Here is a 20,872-nt window from a genome sequence, read left to right on the forward strand (position 1 = left end):
GCTAGATTGTTAAGCCGGATTGTAGATCAACAGTTAAGAAGTCTGAAACGTTAAAGAAAGCCCATGGAGAGAAAACATAATAGTTAAGTCTTAAGTCCGAGTTGGACTCTACATGTAACCCGCCCCTTCAACATATATAAGGAAGGGCAAGGCACCCCAAGAGGGACAAGTTGAATAATCATTAAGTTTAGACACAACTAGAAGAGCCGGAGTTACGGCGACTCCGTCATGATGATAATGAGACCTAGCCACAAACAATATGTAGGGTTGTTACCGGATGATGTTTCCCGAGGCCAGAAGCTGTCTAAATCTTCGTCTTGCGTGTTGCGTCTTTCGATTCCGATCAACCCCTTCAAGCTACCGCATAGATGCGTTGGCCTCACGACTAAGTCCTTACACTAGGACATCTGCCATGACGTTTCCATGACAGTTACGTAACTGTGTTATGTAAGGTTTCGTAGGTGTAGGATTTCTGGCAAAAATAAAAGGAGTGGTTAGAATCTCCCATCAAGAGATAAGGTATGTGCAGGGTGAAGAGCGGTGAGTGTGCCAACGTGTCCATATCTGTGAAGCAAATAGGGGACGTTGGATTCGGTTTCATCCCACGACGCGCACCAGAGAGGCCGAATCTTCAGCTGGTCGACCAGCAGGGAACGTTTTCCAAATATTTATCATAAAAAATTAAAATGATGTGAAGGTACATTCAATAATGAATCTAATGGTATTGATTTGTTATTGTATATGTTAATATTTTTATTTATAAATTTTATCAAAGTTTACAAAGCTTGATTTGACCAAAGTTAATACGCGGACTAAATAAAAACAGAGAGTAAAATGGTGCTATCTTAGAAGTGACACATAATATAAATGCTGAGATGGAGGAGAGAAATCATAAGAAAAGACTTGTATTCTCTTATTTAAAAAATGATCTCTTAACACAATATGTCTCACCATGTTTTAGGAATAGCTAGTTGAAGATAAGGCTAAGATATAATCCATTATATATATATATATATATATATATATATATATATATATATATATATATTTTGTCATATTTAAATTACATGCAAGACTTAAAATAAGACTGTTTTATCAATCATTGTACATGCCCTTACTTCGTCGTCCAGAAACACGGATTGTTAAAGGTTACTAATGATAAATTTTAAATGTTTATAAATTTTTCTATAAACTTGATCAAAATTTTCACTACTTGACAAGATCTATTCCAAAGTTAATACACGAACATGCGGCAGCTCGGCTCGTGCTACGGGCTCCCTACCGTTCGATCTGCCACACAAATCACGCGCGTCGTGCGCTACTGCTTGTTAACATCATGTGCATGGTAACAACATGGCGCATTGAATAATCGCCACACTAGTGCGTCCAAAATCTTTTTTTTCAAAATCATACGTAAGAGAGTCATTTTCACTAACTTATTTATCTTAATATGCACGTATACCACTTCACCACATAATTATACATGAGATAAGGTCCACTTAAACATGCAATCTTGCATGGAAAAAAACCCACCACAACATTCAATCATACATAGAAAAATATTTTCCATTCAATTATTCTACTTATATTCAGTAAATATTTTATAACTATACATAATCAAATATAATGAGTCATATTTATTTTAAATTTTGGTCCTCATGTTATCAATCCAAATTTTCAACAGGAAATTCCTAGCAACGCGCGGGTATCCTCTGGTACAAACTATATTTTGAGATGGAGGAAGTGTTGCACAATAAGTTCTCATGAACTTCAACTAAAAAAGGCTCTAACAAACTTACTTGTTTGAGATATAGTTAGCAAACTGAGGGATTTTCTGTAAAGTTATAATACAAGTACCCAAACTCATGAATTGACGGAGATAGCTGAACTTTTTTATGCCTTCAAGAGTTCTAGAGTAAGGACATAAAGTGAGGTTGTTTGATTTACAAATTCATTCAAATCTGAGTACTAAAATTGGGTGCTTGGAGCTTTATTGTTGGCTTCTGCTTGGTAGTTCATCTTTATAGTAGAAAATTGCTAGACGATGCACATGTTTTTTTTTCACAAGGTTTCCACTTCAATCTGTTGGGTCTCCCCTTGATTTGGAGTTTCTTTTGTCATACTTATTGCTACTCAAGTTCTGGCTTGCTATTGGTACATACTCCCTACGTTCACAAATATAAGATGTTTTGGATGTTTTAAAATGGACTACATATAGGCTAAAATGAGTGAAAAAACGCACTAAGACGTGTCTATATACATCCAAATTAGGGAAAAGTTATAACATCCTATTTTTATGAACATATGGAGTATTACTCAAGTGTGGTATTCTTCAGATGTGTTGATGTGTGTTGACACCAGAGACATGACATACTTGGTTATTATATTGTGCAACACTTCCTTGGATGTGTTGATCATATGTTGGTTATGAACACCAGAGACATGACATACTTGGTTATGACACCAAAGATATGACATACTTGGTTATGAACATATGGAGTATTACTCAAGTATGGTATTCCTCAGATGTGTTGATGTGTTGACACCAGTGAAGGAATAACTTGGGAGTACATGAAGTTTTTTATATGTTGATCATTATATTGGGATACTTTTATTAAGTAGTTGTTGCAAGTGTATTGTTAACTTGGTGCTCGTGGATTTCATGATATGCTTCTACTTTTTTACATGGACATACGAAGTGTTCGCTGAAATACTTGTGAAGAATTAGCTTGCTATTTTGATCACCTTTTCCGCCCCCTTTACCCTCAGACCTGATCAATAACTTGTGCTTATTTTGTACTTCATGAACCTATGGCCCTGTTTGCTTCGGCTGTGGATTTCTAAAAGCAGCTGTGAAAAATCTGCTGTGGAAAAACAGCTATGAAAAATCTGATGTGAAAAAGATGTAGGTCATTTGGCAAACCAACTGATACAGCTTTTTCAGATTTTGGTCCGCAGCGGAATCAGATTTTGTAAAGCACGTCCTGGGCTGCTTCCGCTTTTGGTTCAGATTTTGGCAGCGGATTTCTGGAATCGTATTCTGCTGGATTCGCCCTTTGATTTAGATTCTGCTGCGCGGCAGCGGAATCTGTCGATAAAAGCTGAACCAAACAGAGCCTATATGTCTAGATGCCGTGATTCTCAAATTTTTTGTCGCATCTAGAGATCTGGGTTAATTCCTTTAAATTCTAGAGATATGGGTTCATAGTATTGTTCTTTATGCATAGGAATTTGAAAATTAGGTTCAAGTGGATATTAGAATTATGCACTTTTCTTCGAAACTGAGATTAAAGGAAAAATCCTCCCCTTTTCCTTTACCCCATTCCTTTGAACCAAACACATGAATAGTGTCACCCTAAAACATAATCCCATTCACATGTTATTCCTTCACTTTTTCTTTAACCAAAGAAACCATAAGATCCTTAGTGGCACAATAAAATCTAGCTATACATTTTTCATGTGGTTTGATTTTGATTTGACTGTCTTTATTAAGATTTTTTGTGTTTTTTTAATTTACTATGTGAATCAAACACCCAAGTTAACACAAATCATGTGTTATCCTATCCTCTATTAATTCCTATTCTATTAATGTATTTTGTTTCTATTTCCTTGTTTTTTTAATGCAGTCATTTCGATTGTTTGAGATAGCCCATGACGCCAAGACGATAATGACGAAGAATTGCTGCTTGAGCCGGTCTCAATGAGGGTCAAAGGTGTTGGTCAAATATCTGAATGGAGGACCAAGGTATATATTGCTAGCAAGCGAAAGCAAAAATGTCAGTTAATCGACTCCGTTTGACACTCTTTTTACGAGCCATTTGACGATGTTTCTTACCCAGACTAATATTTCAAAGTAACCCAAATTGTTACTCTGAAATATATGAAGCCATGGAGGGAAAAAGGCAGCGATCGTGCGGTGGTCAATGGAGCTGCTTGAGATTGAAGGCATATGCCAGACCACCTTTTGCACCATTTTATCAGTAGCGCGTCTTCAGCTTAGTGTACAAAAAAATCGTCTTCAGCTCAGTGTTGTACAGAAGAAATTCAAATATGTACATCCTGGATGCTGGTAAATTCTACTAGTATGCTATTCAAAACATCGAAATCACTAATTAATGAGTATTTGTTGCAAAGAACACTCTACTTTCTTTAGTCGCGACAAATGACACAGATGCAGCGCGCCACTTGTCGCAATCTGAGAGTTTTCTTTTTTTCCGTAGATTCGTTTATTTAAAACGCTTTATCTTTTAAACCGTGCGTCCAAATCTCGAACCGTTTTCATCATTGGATTCCTCGCGCCGAAATCTTCAAAACTAGATCCTATGTTAATAGATTTTTACGAACTTATTTTTTCATGAAAAAACCGGGCGAAAAAATTAAACCGGGAGCATGGTTTTTTCCCTTTCCAAAAGAGGCGCGAAATCACACCCGTGCCTCTCGTGGAAGCAAAACCGTGACTCTCGTGGAAGGAAAAAAAAACAGAAAATGCGTTTTTTTCGTTTCCGAGAGGCACAACCGTGACTCCCGTGAAAGAAAAAAAAATAGAAAATATATTTTTTTTCTTTCTGAGAGGCACGGCCGTGCCTTTCGCGGAAGCAAAACCGTGACTCTCACGAAAGGAAAAAAAAAGAAAACGCGTTTTGTTTTTCCCTTTCCGATAGGCACGGCCGTGATTCTCGCGAAAGCACAACCGTGCCTCTCGTGAAAGAAAAAAAAAATAAAATGCATTTTTTTCGTTTCCGAAAGGCACAACCGTGACTCTCGCTAAAGCACAAGCGTGCCTCTCGCGGAAAAAAACAGTGACTTTCACGAAAGAAAAAAATAAAATACATTTTTTTCATGCAAAAAAATATTTTTTTTCTAAATTTTTTTTGATCGAAAAGCTAAAAAAGACCGGGGAAAAGCCAAAACATCAAAAAAACCTGAAAAAAATAGTTTAAAAAGCCGAAAACGCGTGCGGAAAAATAAAAAAACAAAATTCGGAGGGAGCGTCCAGAGCGCAACACATGACGAATGACTGAGAGCGCGCCAAGTGATGCTAATCGTTGCGAGGCTTCCGAAGGAGCGCTCGTTAACTAGTTGCTCCCTCAAAACACGCGCAGTCTGTTGTTTGTGCAGGAGAATGATTTACTTGTGAAAATAATAAAGTATTCAAATGTTTGCTCTCGTCTTGTGTTTAAAGAGGCCGCGGAAACAAAAGATACGCGCTAGAGAAAAGGGCCGTGGCACAGCCCGTCAAAAAAAGGCCGTGGCGCAGTCTCGTGTCTCGTCGCTGCCCGTTCCCCGCAGAGGCCCACAAACAGAGCCCCCTCCTCAGACCGGTCCCATCCCGCTGGCGCCAGCGCCCAAACCCTCGCCGCCGCAGCACCACTTCCTCGGCGGCCGGAACGGCAGTGCATCCCGCTGTCCGCACGACGCCAGCGAAGGCCATGGCGGACCCACCTTCCCCCCGCCTAGACGAAGACGACACCTTCGGCCGCGACTTCAACGCCTCGCCCTCTCGCAACGCCGCACCCGCCCGTTCCGGTGCCCTCCTTCAGTCCCTCCTCCTCCGCCTCTGCTTTCACTCATGCTCGAGCTTCGGCTTCTCGGAAGCTCACCTGGTTCATACGGCGCTTTTGCTGCTGCTGCTGCTTCTATGCAGGCGAGAAGAGGCAGTTCGGCGATCTGGATGACGACGAAGACGATGTCTTCGCTTCCAAGAAGGTAATTCTTCTAGGTTTCCTCTTTCAACCTGGTACAAAGTATCGGTACGTTTTTTTTCCTTCTGCCACTGGAAGCATTCTAAATTACGATTGCCATTAGGATTGCAATGATACATACAGCATGGAAAAATGCTTAGCACGTTGGTCTTGGTGAAGTTCTCTCTGTCTCGAATTTATGGTCAGATGCATTAGATAGTACTCCCTCGGTTCCAAAATAGATGACCCAACTTTGTACTAACTTTGAGTCATCTATTTTGGAACGGAGGGAGTAGATACTGTGGCTGTTTCACATGGTAATGGAAAGATGCAGTAAGAAAATTAAACATATGCTTTCTTGCCTACCTAATAGTCCTTTAAGTTTTGACAATTTCATGGAACAAGAATCTCTCATTTAAGACAGCAAGTTTGTGTGCAGGGAAAGACAAAGGTGGAGGAAAGTGCACCAGGTGCTGCCACGGGAATGATTCTGTCTCTCCGGGAAAGGTATATTATATTTCTTATCTAACTTTTGATCTATTGCTGTTTTTACCAAATAACTGTTGTTCTATTGTTAATTGTAACAATGACACTAACTCCTCTTGCCCTTTTGAAGTTTGCAGACCTGCAAAGAGAATCTTGAATCAAACCAGGTGTGTAGTTAGTCACTGTTCTTCAATGTTATCATTTGCTAGTTGAGTACAGTTTTATTGAGCTCAATTTATGTTGTGTTGGTGTAATTGAAGTACCCTGTTATGCCTCATTCTGGTATAAAATAACTGTGCACTCCATTAGTTGTATGAGCAGTTTAACTGTAATTGGCAAGCAATCATTCTGGGATAGTATGTACTGTGTTTTCGGTATATGTTCTTTGTTCAGTGAATTATTATTGGCAAAACCCAAGCCTCACAGACTTCCATTGTTTCATAATAGCCTTGAAGGGTTCTTTCAGTCTATAGTGCAACTGTGAACATTCGACTACTTAATCATATGAAAATGTGTAAACTAATAAAGCTTAACATACCTGAACTTTACTTAAAATTTAGACATCTGAGAAACAGAAAGGCAAGTCACAACTAAAAGTACACCCACGGAGCAGACAATTTCTCTATAATAGAATGATTAATGTCTGTCACTAAATATGGAGATGTAGTTTCAGTAACCATGCATGCAGTTTTTTACACCAATGTTTGCATTTCGTTCCAGTGTTACCTCTACATAGCTTAACATATATGATCCATAATGCTGGAATTTCTGAAACGCTGCATTTATAATTCACAGGTGGAACTGGAAGCTGCTAAATCAGAAATCCAGAAGTGGCATTCAGCATTTCAGAACATTCCTGCTGTACCTGCAGGAACCAATCCAGGTTTGCAAGTTAAATCGAAGTCCATCCTATTTCTGGTAATAACTGTGTAAAGAATATTTATTTATTTATTTGAAACGCAGAGCCTGTTTCGGTGGTTACTTATCTCAATAACCTGAAGTCGTCAGAGGAGTCACTGAAGGAGCAGGTTGGTTGTTGTGTCATACTCGTAAAACTGATACGATAGTCATGCTTTGCTTCGGTTTGATTGTTCCTTAATTGTATACTCAGCTGGAGAAAGCGAAGAAAAGAGAAGCTGCTTTTATTGTAACATTTGCAAAACGAGAACAAGAGATTGCGGAATTGAAGGTACCCTCCGGGAGCCTCCTACGACGAGGAGAAACATCTCAATATGGATAAATCTGACCAATACTTAGTTATTTTCAATTGATCAATTTTTAGCGTCCTTCTAGTTTGTATTGATTGTTTGTTAATTTTTTTGTATGAATTTGCAGTCTGCAGTTAGGGACTTGAAAACACAATTGAGGCCACCATCAATGCAGGTAAAATAGTGTTACTTATGCTATTTGTTTTACGCTTGCCAATTTATCGTGTATTTGAACTTATTAGTGTTTATCAAAAGTTGCTTGTACAGGGGTTCTGTTCATTTGTTTAGATTAAATCTACTGCAGAATGTAAACTGTAAAAGAATACTTAGTTGCTAAAATGGCTTATTTTGGACTTGACCATTGTTGTTCTGTGCACACCTTACTGTAGAGTTATAGTTATTATTACTTCAATTTGGTAAACCATAATTAGTATTGGATTCATTTCAATCAAATCTGGACTTGGTACCAGTACTGCTCCAGCTATGTAGACTACTTTATCAGGCAAAGTGACAGCAGTACATGTAAACTATACCATCATATTATCTGGAAAACTCACAAACTCTGCTTCTTGTCAAAAGGCGTCCATGCTCTTTCTTCTGTGTGCTCACCTTTGTTCCCTTTGACATAGTGGCCTCCATGATCTGCACTAGTTGACCTTTATCTATACCAATTGTACTGACCCATGTATACGAATGAGAGTAGCTTGAACAAATATATACTCCCTCCGTTCCTAAATATAGGTCTTTGTAGAGATTTCACTATGGACTACATACGGAGCAAAATGAGTGAATCTACACTCTAAAATGCATCTATATACTTCCGTATGTGGTTTATAGTGAATCTCTACAAAGACTTATATTTAGGAACGGAGGGAGTACAAGGCAGAGGAGGTTGCAAGCAAGTAATATATTTAGTAAGCTACCATATTTAGTGGGGTACCTACTGTATAGGTTCATATTAATTGAAGTAAACCCAAATGCTTGCATCTTGGGCTGAAGAATGACCCAATTCCTTAGCTTCCATGCATTAATCATATCCGGGGATGTGGGAACCCGCTTGTGTTCCTTTATATGACCACTAGAGCCGGTAGTGGATCAAACGGAGGTAGAACTTAGCAATCCAGCCTACTCACCCGACTCGGTCCACCCGTATGCGAGGTTTGGGTCTCCTACGAGACGTGGTAGGGTGTATCTTAGTCATGTTCTTCTCTATGGTCTAGCAGAGGGCAGTTTGTTCGTGATTTTACATACAAGATATCACCTTTTAGAGATCCAGTGGTCTATGCCTCTACGGTCTCTATATTGCATCTTATACTCCCTCCGATCCATATTACCTGTCACTTAAATGGGTGTATTTAGACGTATTTCAGTGCTAGATACATCCATTTGAGCGACAAGTAATTTGGATCGGAGGGAGTATTAAAACAAGGTTATGTGCTATGATTATTAAACTGCATCCTCGCTAATTTGAAGGATTATCTGTAGGTGGTCAACACCAGATTCTGTAGTGAACAGACATCCTAAGGCCTACAGTCCAAAAAAAAAACATTGCAAGGTTCACCGTACGAAATTTTCTGTTATGTATCGTTTCTGAATTCCAATAAAATGAGTCATGAGCTGCACTGCAACTATGATTACAGGATTAACTGTTCCACTTAAACAACAAGATGAACTTTGTGGAATGGAATAATGAATGTGAGATTCTCCGAATACTGAAGATGGTACCGTATCATCTAATCTAGCTATCATCTATATTTTCTTTAACATTGAGTGGAAATACCTTATGTTCCGTTTAAATATCTTCTCATTCACGTCATGTCTAATTGTCTATGATACTACCCTTTTGTTTGGACTCCCTGCATGACAGGATTAACTTCTTTCAAACGCTAGCTTCTTAGAGAAGCTAATGGACTGGGCTCTTGGTATAGGAACAGGCTTAGGTGCTGTTTGGGCTGCAGGAACTAGACATGAATTTCACGGGACAAATTGGGACAGTACTACTACATTTTGATAATGTGGCCTTAAGCTCCCTGAGAAGCTGTAGTAGCTGGAGTTAATAATTCCTAAACCCTATGTTATCACACTAAATAGCTTATTTACATCCCTTTTTCTGTTTGCTTCAACAGACAAGACGATTATTGCTTGATCCAGCAATTCACGAGGAATTTACACGCTTAAAGGTCAGCAATTCTCCTTCAATCATACAATTCATGTTGAATTATAAGAGTTGTTTGTGCCAGCATGTTTTAAAACTGAAAGCCTGACATTGTAAAGTCTAAGAGAACCTTTTATAGCAGGTTTCTGTCTTTCTGATGCCTTTCTGCACCATCTTTTGTAATAATTAGTCAAATATGTAATGAGACAGTATTTGTTTGTCTTATCTTAAAGACTTAAACTAATGGCTATGGTCCCCTTATACAAGTATGAAAGGCACAAAGCCCAGCAGTTTTACTATCACAAAGAATGTATTATGAAAATAATGGAATATTTACGGAATAAATTGTAACTCGCAAATGTATTATATGGGAACATGATAGATGGATGATTCAAGCATATTACTAGCCATGCTGAATTGCTGATAATGCCTCAAGTGTGGAAATAAAAAGATGTGTTTTCTATTATCTTAGGAAGGCTGAACCTTACATAGCTTGACACCGAGTGGCTAACAAATGGTATTGCCCATTTTTGTCCAGAATCTGGCTGAAGAGAAAGAGAAAAAGATAAAAGAACTGCAGGAAAATGTTGCCGCTGTCAATTTTACCCCATCCAGCAAACATGGGAAGATGCTAATGGCCAAGTGTAGAACATTGCAAGAGGAAAATGAAGAGATTGGGGCAATGGCTTCTGAAGGAAAAGTAAGTCTGCCAACAGACATAAGCCGTTTATATACATTTTCTATGGTTTTCTCTGCCTTTGGAGGAAAAGAATCATTGGTCATTCTTTGAACAACCAACATACTAGAAGAGAAATTTGTTGCCTTATTATATTTGGCAGAATGCGTTCTTATGAAGTATCTTTGGTACAGATCCATGAACTTGGAATGAAAATTGCAGTTCTGAAGACCCAGAACAATGAGCTCAGGAATCAGTTTGATGGTACGTGTTGAGCTATATATCCAAGTGAAAGGAGTGACAAATAACCAATATGTGTGTTTGTTATAAAAATTGTTAAAGCTGGTGGACATTTGTAGGTCATTTAGAACAGAAATTGCTCTGCTCCTTGTTAATGGATAGTATGCTAACATGGAGGTACTTAACCTTTTCATTGCGTTGTCAGGGCTGTACAAACACATGGATGGCCTAACAAATGACGTCGAGAGGTCAAATGAAATGGTAGGATTCGTCACTCCTGTTGCTACTAAATTGCTTGCTTATTTTATCCTCTAACCCTTTTACTGCCAACTCTTCCTTAGGTTTCCATACTGCAAGAGGAGTTAGAGGCTAAAGATGTGGAGCTGGCAAGGTTAAAGGAGATGCTTTCCCAAAAAGAGGCAACTGAAGACGACGCGGTCGTCGAAGAAAGAGAGGAAGCTGCAAATGATATGAACGCTTCTTCTGATCCGCAGCCGATAAAAGCAGAGTCCTAAGGGTGCCAACTGTTTTCTGCTGCTCGGTTTATGCCTCTGATGTAATGTAACGCGTTGATGGCTGCAACAGTTTTTCCACATTGCTACTTGGTTACCTGAGAATTTCATCTGTATGCTTGATGGAACGCTCGTGTATCACAAGTTGTAAGTTATCCCGTTTATTCTTGATCTGGATTGCATGTTCGTAGAAGCTTTATTCTGATGGCAGCAAAGGGAGAGGGCGAGGCGGTTGTGCAACAGTGCAAGTATGAGCAGCATTCGTGAACCTTTTTTGAAGGGACTGTTTGCCGTTCCGCTTGGGTACAGATCGGTACAGTTCCACACTGAGAAAGCGCAGCCTAAGTTTACCAGTTTTTTTTTCGTTTCGAAAAAAAGAAAAGTTTACCAGGTTTTCTGATTCAACGTTCCTTCTTCTGGCACAGTTTGCAAACTCCGCAGCAATAAACACATAGTTTGCTACTCTGATCTAGATACATCCGTTTGATGAGCATCAACTAATTCTGGACGGAGCGAGTAGAAGAATTTCTGCACGGACACAGGCCCGTCCTATAAGAGCATCTCTAGTGGATGGTGTAAATGGAGGTGGATGCTAAATATACACGATCAAAATCAAAAAAGCTTTCCCAGTGGATCGAGGTCGTGCACCTATACACGTCGCTCCCACGAGCGTACCTGGCGTGGGACTAAAGACGACCGAGCCACGCTCGTGGCCTCGCGCTCCCGCTTCCGCTCCCGTTCCTCTCCAGCCGCCTCCCCAAGGTCGCCGTCGCCCCTCTCCGGCCGCCGCCCAAGGTCGCCGTCGCGTCTCCTCTCCGGCCGCTGCCCAAGGTAACCATTTTTTCCTTTCTCGCGAGCGGGAGCAGAGGGGCGGCGGCAGCACGCCCTGCAGCCCGATCTGGCGGCGGCGCCGGTGCCGGCGCGCGCCCTGGTGAGAATAGAGGGCGGGGACGGGGGGCTGGGTGACGAGTGGGGGCTGGGCGGCGGAGCGGTGGGGGGGAGGGGGGAGATGCAGGGGCGGCGGCTGGGGACGGGGGGCTGGGCGGCGGAGCTGTGCAGGGACGGGGGGCTGGGCGCCTGTCTGGGGCGGAGCGGTGGGGGGAGGGGGGAGATGCAGGGGCGGTGGGGGGGAGGGGGGAGATGCAGGGACGAGCGGGGCGGTGGTGGGGACGAGCGGGGTGCCGTGGGGAGATGCAGGGACGAGCGGCGCCGGGAGGAGATGCAGGGGAGATGCATAGCTCTTTGGAAGGAGAAGAAAATAATTTTTGCTTATCAATTTGATGCCAGATTGTGGTCTAAAATAGCTGTGCATTGGTTGCTTGCAGATGGATACTGACCAAAGCTTCTTAGACATCCTTGATTTTGGTTACACGCAAACACAACTAGAAAGTCCAATTGAAGAGCAGGCAACTCCATCAACTCAGCATCGTTCTGCAATAACAGAGAAAGGAAAATCCAACAAAGGCAAAAATTGGACTAGTGATGAGGACAAGGTTCTCATAGCAGCATGGGCAAATACAAGTTTGGATATTGTTGGGACAGATCAAAACCGGGATGCTTATTGGGATAGAATTTCAGAGTACTACAACACACACAAGGAATCATCATGGCCGGAGCGTAATGCTAATGCAATCAATTGCCGTTACACAATGATTAACAAAGAGACCTCTAAATTTTGTGGTTGCCTTCAGCAAATTTTAAATAGGCAAGAAAGTGGAAGGACTATACAAGAAAAGGTATGCGCCTTTCTTGTAATTCTATATGTGATGTGCAATATTCTATATGTGGTGTGCTTATTTTAACAACATATTTATATGTGCAGACAAACGATGCACATATTTTGTTCAAGGAAATGGATCTTAAAAAAAAAAGAAGCCTTTCACACTGATGCATTGCTATGTAGAGTTTTCGAAGTATCCAAAGTGGCAGACAAGAGAAGTTGAAACTTCTCTTAAGAAACAAAAGAAGACCATTGATGCAAGTCCGGGCACAGCCACCAATGATCCGGCTGATGCATCCTCGGTACGTACTGATGCTACCTTGATACACACTGATGCTCTTGAACATGAGAAAAGACCTGATGGTGTGAAGAGGGACAAGAGAGGTAAAACTGATGACAGTGCTTGCAAGCTGTCATTAGAAACTGTGTGGGCAGCAAAGCTAGAGAAGGATGAGATCAAAGAGGCGGCAAGAAATGCTCGCTATGCACAACAATTGGAATTGCGAAAAGAGGAGATTGCACTAAAAAAGAATGAGGATGCACGAAACGAGAGGGAGGATGCACGGAGACAGTTTGAATTAGATGAGAGGATCATGCTCATCGACACAAGTGGTATGACTGATGTTCAAAAGCAGTTCTACCAAGCTAAGCAGAAGGAGATCCTTGCTCGCGGCCTAGGGTAATGTGAGCTATATGTTGTAGTTGTAAGAACTATTTACTGCTTTCTGCTAGTTGAGGACATGGATTACATCACTCATTGCATAAATATTTTTATTGATAGCTGCATTACAAAGACATGGATTACTCGTTTCCAAACTTTTGCCACACATGGTCAATTAGATCAAGTTTAAGCTGATCATGTTCATCAAAATTTCTAATCCGATGAGTCATCTGAATAAAAGAGCTCAGTTCTTCCGCATGAGTATGAGAGACTGTGACTCTTTCTCCCATTGCCTCAAAAGTGCAGCTTTCCCGACCAGTTTGTCGCTCCTCTTCAACTATCATATTGTGCATTATGACACAAGCTTTCATGACATCAGTGATTTCTTTACGTTTCCATCCTTTAGCAGGTCCACGAACAATGGCAAAACGGGATTGCAGAACTCCAAAGGCTTGTTCCACATCTTCCCTAGCCCCCTCTTGCTTCTTGGCAAAAGTTTTATGCTTTCTGCTAGTTGGAGCTGGTATGCTCTTCACAAATGTTGCCCACCGTGGATAGATACCATCTGCAAGGTAATACCCCATTGTGTATTGATGGCCATTGATGCTATAATTCACTGGAGGAGTTTGGCCTTCGGCTAGCTTTGTAAAAACAGGAGAACGTTGAAGAACATTTATATCATTCAGAGACCCTGGTAAACCAAAATAAGCATGCCAAATCCAAAGATCTTGTGAAGCAATTGCTTCCAAGATCATAGTGGGCTCGCTCACATGGCCTTTAAACATGCCATGCCATTTTTTGGGGCAATTTTTCCACCCCCAGTGCATGCAATCTATGCTCCCTAACATACCGGGAAATCCTCTTTCCTCCCCTATTGCAAGTAACCTAGCAATGTCTTCTTCATTTGGAGATCTCAGGTACTTTTCCCCAAAAACTTCACAAATTTTGATCACAAATTTCTTGCAAGACTCTAAATTAGTAGACTCAGCGGACCGGATGTACTCATCAACATAATCAGCTGCTACTCCATATGTTAGTATCCGCATCGCCGCGGTCATCTTTTGCAAAGGATGTAACCCAAGAGCTCCAGAAGCACTTCTTTTTTGCGTAAAATAATCATCATAGTCATGCTCAAGTATACCATCAGCTATGCGGTTGAACAAAGTACACGACATCCTAAATCTGTGCATAAAAATTAAATGAGACAGGGAAATGAAAAAAGGACCAAAGCAGAGAAGTGTACTAATTACGAACCTTCGTCGAAACAAATGTTCGGGAAAGCGAGGAACTTCTTTGAAGTAGTCGTCCCACAGAAGAAGAAATCCGGCATCTCTTCCTCGATCGATTGACTGACGTCCATGCTTGGAACCGCCATGGCGTCGAGCGTTCTTCCTCTCTTCCTCCTCGCGCTCGGCGAATGCTGCAAGTATGAGTTCATCGTCGCCAGATGAAGATGACGAAGAACTCATGTCCCAAGTGGATGTGTTCATGGTGTTGCGTGAGAAACGATAGAAAAATCTAGGTGAGGAGAGAAGTGTGCTGGAAGAGGTGGTAGGAGTGGTTTATATAGATTAGAAATATGGCCGTTGGAAATATAGCCGTTTGAAAATATAGCCGTTGGAATATACACGTCCTAATTTACACGTTCCACTGAAAAACTGGGAGGTGTATAATTTAGCAAGGTGTATATGGACGTGTATATGGAGATATACACGTCCAAATTTACACGTTCCACTAGAGATGCTCTAATGCACTTGAGATGGTGAGCCACAGAATTTTATTACGAAAAAACTAACGCCCCCACGTGTGGCATATTGCACATTGACCACACGTCTTCTTTATCACTCATTTTGTCACATGTGAACAGATGACATCAGCCGGAATCTTTTTGGTTGTCGGCTTAAAAATGTTTTATTTCCTAATTAAAAAGTCGAATTAAAAATCCTTTTTCACCATTAAATCCGTCTCGATGAGATCTTCAAAACTAGACCCCATGTTGATATGTTTCGATGATTTTTTTTTGCCCAGAAGTTGCCATGATGTTTACACTATAGTTGCCATGGTGCTTAAACTAAAGTTGCCATGTGGCAATTTCAGTTTGTAGAGCATAACAATTTTAGTATTTTGATGATGGCAACTGCAGTACTTTGATCTAAAAAATATTTTTTGTATGAACCATGGCAATTTTAAGTGCATGTATCATGGCAAGTCTAGTTTTTTAATTTCCTGTTTTATAAATATTAAAAATTACTTTTAAATGTAGAAGAAAATAGTTAAAATATATCGTGGTAACTTCAGTGTAAACACCATGACAATTCATGTGCAATAGACATGGCAACTTTTAGCTGATTTTTTTTTGTCAAAATATGTTGGTGATCTCATCGCGAGAGATTTAATGGTGAAAACGGATCTTCAATCAGATTTTTTATTTAAGAGATAAAACATACACAGGAAACCCAAAAAGATTATCACATGCATGCATACAGTGACGTGGCGCAGTCTGTGTACTACAGGGTGTGTGGGCGAGTTTCGCTCCCACCACACGTGTGGGCGTTAGCGTTGTCCTTTTATTAATACTGAGTCTGAAAATGCAGTTCAGAGATTCGACAAAGAACAACATGCAACATTCAGAAATTCTACTAGAATCTTGAGCGTACCAGAAACCTAACTAACAGCTTGGCCATATTTTCAACCACCAAAGCAGAGCCAATATGCAGTGAGTGCTGATACATATACAGCATCACTGCTGGTACATGCTGAAAGTAAATTTAATAACTAGGCCTCATCATGCCAGTCCGACTGGCTAACTCTGCAGGGCTTCATGATGACAGACCTAGTTTGTCTCGGAATACTTGAACCCATACTTCTTAAAATACTCCCGGAATCCATACACGCTCTGGTCATAGTTGAACTGCACACAAGGAAATAGCATCACATCAGCTCAACCTGGAAACCATGAACCGGACCTCTATACAGCATTAGACTTGACAAGTGAGTAATGCATGAATGGCTCATGCATGACTATTTTGAAAGCACGCTTCAGGGCATTGCTTACAGGTAGGACTTTTGCGGAGTATTTCGTGATGCTCGGGTCCACGATCTTTCCTGGGTTAGCAGCCTGAGAAAATACACATCATGATGTTACCAGGATAAAATGACAATAAACTGTACTGTAGGTGCAGATAACACGACGAGCAAGTAAATAAGGAAGAAAGAAATGGAAACCAAATTCATTCTAGGGAAATGATGTGGAGCTCTATACCAAATAATATGCGATGCCTAGCCATGAAATAATGGGAACACATTAAACACAGCTAAGCAAATAATAACTACAAACAGTACCGACGCCATTCACGGTCAACAAAGAACAAACTGACCATACATGAGCAAGTTAGCAGAGCAGGACCTTCTCCAATACGGAAATGAGATGCAAATGAAAACACTAATTCCTGGTCTGACAAAGGATGCAACGAATCTCTAGATGGAGCCACAAAACACACATTTCCTGAGAACTTAAGTTTATTCTCCCTCAAAAGAAGATTAGTGCTTCTCTGGTCCGGGGAAGGGTTCGACCACTTTGGGTCTATTGTATGCAGCCTTTCCCTACATTTCTGCAAGAGGCTGTTTCCAGGACTTGAACCCGTGACCTCATGGTCACAAGGCAGCAGCTTTAGCCACAAAAATTAAGAAAATAAATAAATAAGATCAAGAATCAAGATCGTTGACAAAAATGTAGGTGGCACATAGTTCGAAGTAAAGAAGTGGCAACATGTGTTAACCGATGCAAGGTGAAGTAAACAATCATGACCTGTTCTGGGTTGTAAAATACTTCAAGAAATGGGTACTCAGTCTTTTGCCTCGTGAGGCAAAACCCAGGATACTTTGGGCATTCCACCTGACAACGTAGAACAAAACAATAATTCCTATCAGTTTGAGACTAAAGGCAAACCGGATGGCAGCAGTCACAGTTTGTATAGATGAGAAGCAAGAAGCCACAAATTTTAAGCAAGTGTATCATGACATCACCCAAGATAAAGCATCCAAATGAAAAGGAAATCAAAAGTGACAGTCTGATTTGACAGGCAGGCAATTAAACTATCTTGTGACTAATTGATCGTATCTTTGTACATCATAATATCTACAATTGTAAATTGCCAAAATAATAGAAGTACAACTATTCACACATCTAAGCTTCCCATAGAGCTGCTTCTCTAGCAGGTGAAAGAAAAGCCTAGGAAAGATCATCGAAGATACATTCGCAAAACAAAGAGCTTCCACACATGTGCCTGAAGCTCAACAGAAAACTGAAATAGGTGAACTTTATAGTGCATGATGAATTAGATTCGCCAAAGGTAGTATTGTATTAGGTGTATACAAATTAAATCAGATAGGACTAACTTCAAGATTTTGAATTTTAACATGCAGTTGAGACAGCAAACCAACCTTTACAATGTTCCATAATAGCTAGACATGGTAATTTGAACAGATAGAAAAGCAGAGTGCATTAAAGTTTTCAAAAAATAACTCATCATCTTATAGGTGACCGGAAAATACTTCATGGCATATTTTTTGCGGGCGTAATAAGAGTATTGGCTTACCCGAACAAACTTTATATGAGGATAAAATGTAGCAGCAGCTTCCTCCAGTACTTTGTCAAGATGTTGTGTATAAGTGCACCTACAAAAGCAATTTCATTACTGTTGTAAGCATGTGCAAAGCTATTGACATAGTACAACTCAACTATTCTTGTGTTTCTGAACAAAAAACATGAGCCTAACATACTTAATAGTAAAGGCCACAACTACAGGCCGTCCTTCATGTAATAGCTGCACGAACTGACGCTCTGATGTGAACGGTATGATTCTTGATGGACCTAGATCCTTGGGATATCCAGTGTAGTACCTTCAATACCAACAAGATGATTCAAACATAATAAAATAGTGATACACCCATAAACGGGAAATTAGTTAAATTCTACTATTTGTTAAGCTGTGAGAGTGCGAACAATGCCTGCCAGACTGTGTGCAAACAATGACTTCCGGAGTTAGTGCAAGCAACAAGCTACAGGTTTTATAACCGTCTTTAGAGCAATGGTATTCATGAACAAAAACCGCTTGCACGCACTAGCGAATAAAGTCTCAAGAGAAGATTTAGTTAAATTCGTTCATGCTGAAGACAAAAACAGAATTAGATAGATATACAAAGGAGGTAATGAGTTTGTTGCACACATCGCATTACATACCCTACATATCCGAAGATATTCTATCCACATATGTCATATCTTTTCTATATCTCAGTAACAGGATTAGTCCAAAGCTGTCTTGTCAATAATAAATTAATTATACACTAAGAGAATGCCTACAAGTGACTATAGAATCCATCTTGCCTAATTGAAGAAGTCACGAACCACCATCTACGATTAAGACAGCATGTTCAACTTTCTTCAATGATCTAAATAGGTGTAAATGCATGAGCACTAACATTTTACTATTAGTTTTGCACTCTTCTGCAGACCATCTATCACCAGTTGTACTGGAATACTTGGCATGCTAGCAAAAGGCTAAAGAGACAAACTATGTATCAGTTCCAAAACGGGATTAATGAGATAAATAGCGCCACTTCCGCTGTACTCAGTCTATGCAAGCGTGCTATTTTCCAAAATAAAAAGGGCTAAATCATTTGAAGGGGAATCGACCTGTTCTGCTGAAAAATGTACAGACCGAGATGTATGGAAACAAAACTAAAAGGCAGGATTGAGGTATGTGGAGGTTTTCCTCACTTGGATGTGGACCGGAGCTGGGAAACCATCCTATCGAAAAATGACGCGTCGGCCATCTCCGAGGCACACCCAGCGCGAGTGGGCGAGGCGTGGCCGGGAACACAGGCTTCTGAGCAGTGGCGGAGCTACAAATAAATTGCTTGGGGGCCAAGCTAAAGAACACACACACACAAAAATAATAATATACATATCAAATTCTGGATCACTGGCATTAATCAGTATAACTTCTCTTATTTGTTACAATATGAAGAGATCAGATACAAACAAAATAAGCTATACCAAACTTTACTATACGATAATCTGTCAGGCACTCCAATTTTGACTGTCCTTGCACATAGCTAAACTGTAAACAATAATTGAGTGAATTGTTTATGCTAGCATATTGGTAATGAGATGAATAGACGATGACCTAACTGAAATTTAGGGAGAAACTGAGAATGCCTCAAACAAAATATATGTGCAGCTTGTAGTGATTCACTGGAATTGGAGAGATTGAGGCTTGAGAGACAAGAGGATCAGATTCAAGGAGGAGCTCATTTGGGTGTTGCTTGGATGCCGGTGGTAGCTGCGTGTACCTGTGGCCGCGTGGGGTCGTGGGTTGGTCGACGCCGACTCGCCGTGCTGCTGTGTGCTGCAGCCCCCTTGGCCGGTGGGCGGAGCCGCGGCGGCCTGCGGTTGCGGCGTGGCGGGGGGCGGCGGCAGCTGAGTCGCCGGGTGCTGCGTCTCTGTGTGGCGTGAGGCGTCAGCTCCCGGGCCATGGGGTTGGGGCCTCAGTGAATGCTGGGCCTAGGTATCTAATCTTTTTTTTTTCTCCAGAGCTGTGCGGGCCACGGCCCAGGTCAGCTCTAGCGTAGCTCCAACCAAGTTGCGACAAGTGGATTCGTTTATTCAAAACATTTTATTTTTTAAACCGTGCGTCCAAATTTTGAATCATTTTTATCATTGAATTCCTCGCGTCGATATTCTTAAAAACTAGATCTCATGTCGATAGGTTTTGACAGACTTTTTTTTAAAGAAAACCGGACAAAAAACCACACCGGAAGCATGGTTTTTCTCTTTCAGGAAGCTGTGCCATTTCCGAGAGGCATGGTCGTGTCTCCCACAAAAGGAAAAAAATGCATTTTTTCGTTTCTAAAAGGCATGTCCGTGCCTCTCACAGAAGAAAAAAACAAAAACATATTTTTTTCCTTTTTGAGAGGCAGGACCGTGCCTCTCGTGGAATCAGAATCATGCCTCTTACGAAAGCGAAACCTTGCTTCTCGCAGAAGCTAAAAATGTGGTTTTTTTTCATTTTCGAGAGGCACGGGCACAACCGAACAAGCGCTCCTGGTTTTTTCTTTTTTGAGGGGAACCAAGTTTATTCATTCATAAGCTATAGAATGTGGAATACATCTCGGATCATGGGATTGGCCAAGCCACATGTGGCGTCCCTGATCTAAAGAATAAGCAAACTTGGCTATGCTATGAGCATCGTTATTCAAGTTTCGACTTTCAAAAACGAAATTACAAGTAAACAAGCGCTCCTGGTTAGTTGCTCTCCGATGCCACTCCACGAGACAAGCGGTCATGCGCACGAAATTGGGCCGGGGCCTGTAGGGCCAAATTTTGCTCCTGGTGCCCACTAGCGATTGACAAGGGCCGAAGCCCATTAATACTCCTTCCCTCGTCCGCCTCGCTCAGCTCTCTCGTCCGTCCGCTTAAGAAAAAAAAAAAGCTCTCTCATTCGTGCATATTTTCTCAAATCGTTTGCATTG

General features: G+C 40.9%; 2 protein-coding genes and 1 pseudogene across 3 annotated transcripts; 2 read left to right on the forward strand and 1 right to left on the reverse strand.

Annotated features, from left to right (window-relative positions):
• The first annotated feature begins 5,290 nt into the window (after positions 1-5,290).
• Positions 5,291-11,133, forward strand: FIP37 (FKBP12 interacting protein 37). Its single transcript, XM_048686166.2, has 13 exons — positions 5,291-5,526; positions 5,645-5,706; positions 6,121-6,188; positions 6,298-6,334; positions 6,963-7,050; positions 7,131-7,195; positions 7,279-7,356; positions 7,503-7,550; positions 9,502-9,555; positions 10,069-10,230; positions 10,401-10,470; positions 10,652-10,707; positions 10,788-11,133. The coding sequence occupies exons 1-13, from the start codon at positions 5,430-5,432 to the stop codon at positions 10,959-10,961; spliced, it is 1,059 nt and encodes a 352-aa protein (XP_048542123.1). The 5' UTR covers positions 5,291-5,429; the 3' UTR covers positions 10,962-11,133.
• A 1,150-nt stretch (positions 11,134-12,283) lies between these two features.
• On the forward strand, positions 12,284-13,361 carry LOC125532127 (uncharacterized; annotated as a pseudogene).
• Positions 13,362-15,856: 2,495 nt separating this feature from the next.
• On the reverse strand, positions 15,857-19,879 carry LOC125523462 (uncharacterized). Of its 2 annotated transcripts, XM_048688497.2 has the most exons (7): positions 19,694-19,879; positions 19,119-19,270; positions 18,122-18,241; positions 17,938-18,016; positions 17,148-17,234; positions 16,395-16,457; positions 15,857-16,250 (listed from the first exon to the last, which is right to left on the reverse strand). In XM_048688497.2, exons 2-7 carry the CDS (start codon positions 19,172-19,174, stop codon positions 16,173-16,175), a joined length of 483 nt encoding a protein of 160 aa, XP_048544454.1. In that variant the 5' UTR covers positions 19,175-19,270; positions 19,694-19,879; the 3' UTR covers positions 15,857-16,172. The 2 variants fall into 2 exon arrangements, with proteins under 2 accessions (XP_048544454.1, XP_087392446.1); XM_087536320.1 differs by lacking the exon at positions 17,148-17,234.
• Positions 19,880-20,872: the final 993 nt, after the last annotated feature.

The sequence above is a fragment of the Triticum urartu genome, chromosome 7A, assembly GCF_056163025.1.
Source record: "Triticum urartu cultivar PI428250 chromosome 7A, HENAU_Tu73, whole genome shotgun sequence".
NCBI lineage: Eukaryota > Viridiplantae > Streptophyta > Magnoliopsida > Poales > Poaceae > Triticum > Triticum urartu.

What these genes read in the sequence shown, in the direction of transcription:
- FIP37 (XM_048686166.2), top strand. Translation starts at nt 5,430, where the DNA reads ATGGCGGACCCACCTTCCCCCCGCCTAGACGAAGACGACACCTTCGGC. An exon ending in CGCCGCACCCGCCCGTTCCG is followed by an intron (nt 5,527 to 5,644) that starts GTGCCCTCCTTC and finishes GCTTCTATGCAG; the next exon opens with GCGAGAAGAGGCAGTTCGGC. An exon ending in AGGAGTCACTGAAGGAGCAG is followed by an intron (nt 7,196 to 7,278) that starts GTTGGTTGTTGT and finishes TTGTATACTCAG; the next exon opens with CTGGAGAAAGCGAAGAAAAG.
- LOC125523462 (XM_048688497.2), bottom strand. Translation starts at nt 19,174, where the DNA reads ATGGCCGACGCGTCATTTTTCGATAGGATGGTTTCCCAGCTCCGGTCC. An exon ending in CAGCTCCGGTCCACATCCAA is followed by an intron (nt 18,242 to 19,118) that starts GTGAGGAAAACC and finishes TTGGTATTGAAG; the next exon opens with GTACTACACTGGATATCCCA. An exon ending in CTCATATAAAGTTTGTTCGG is followed by an intron (nt 17,235 to 17,937) that starts GTAAGCCAATAC and finishes CTACGTTGTCAG; the next exon opens with GTGGAATGCCCAAAGTATCC.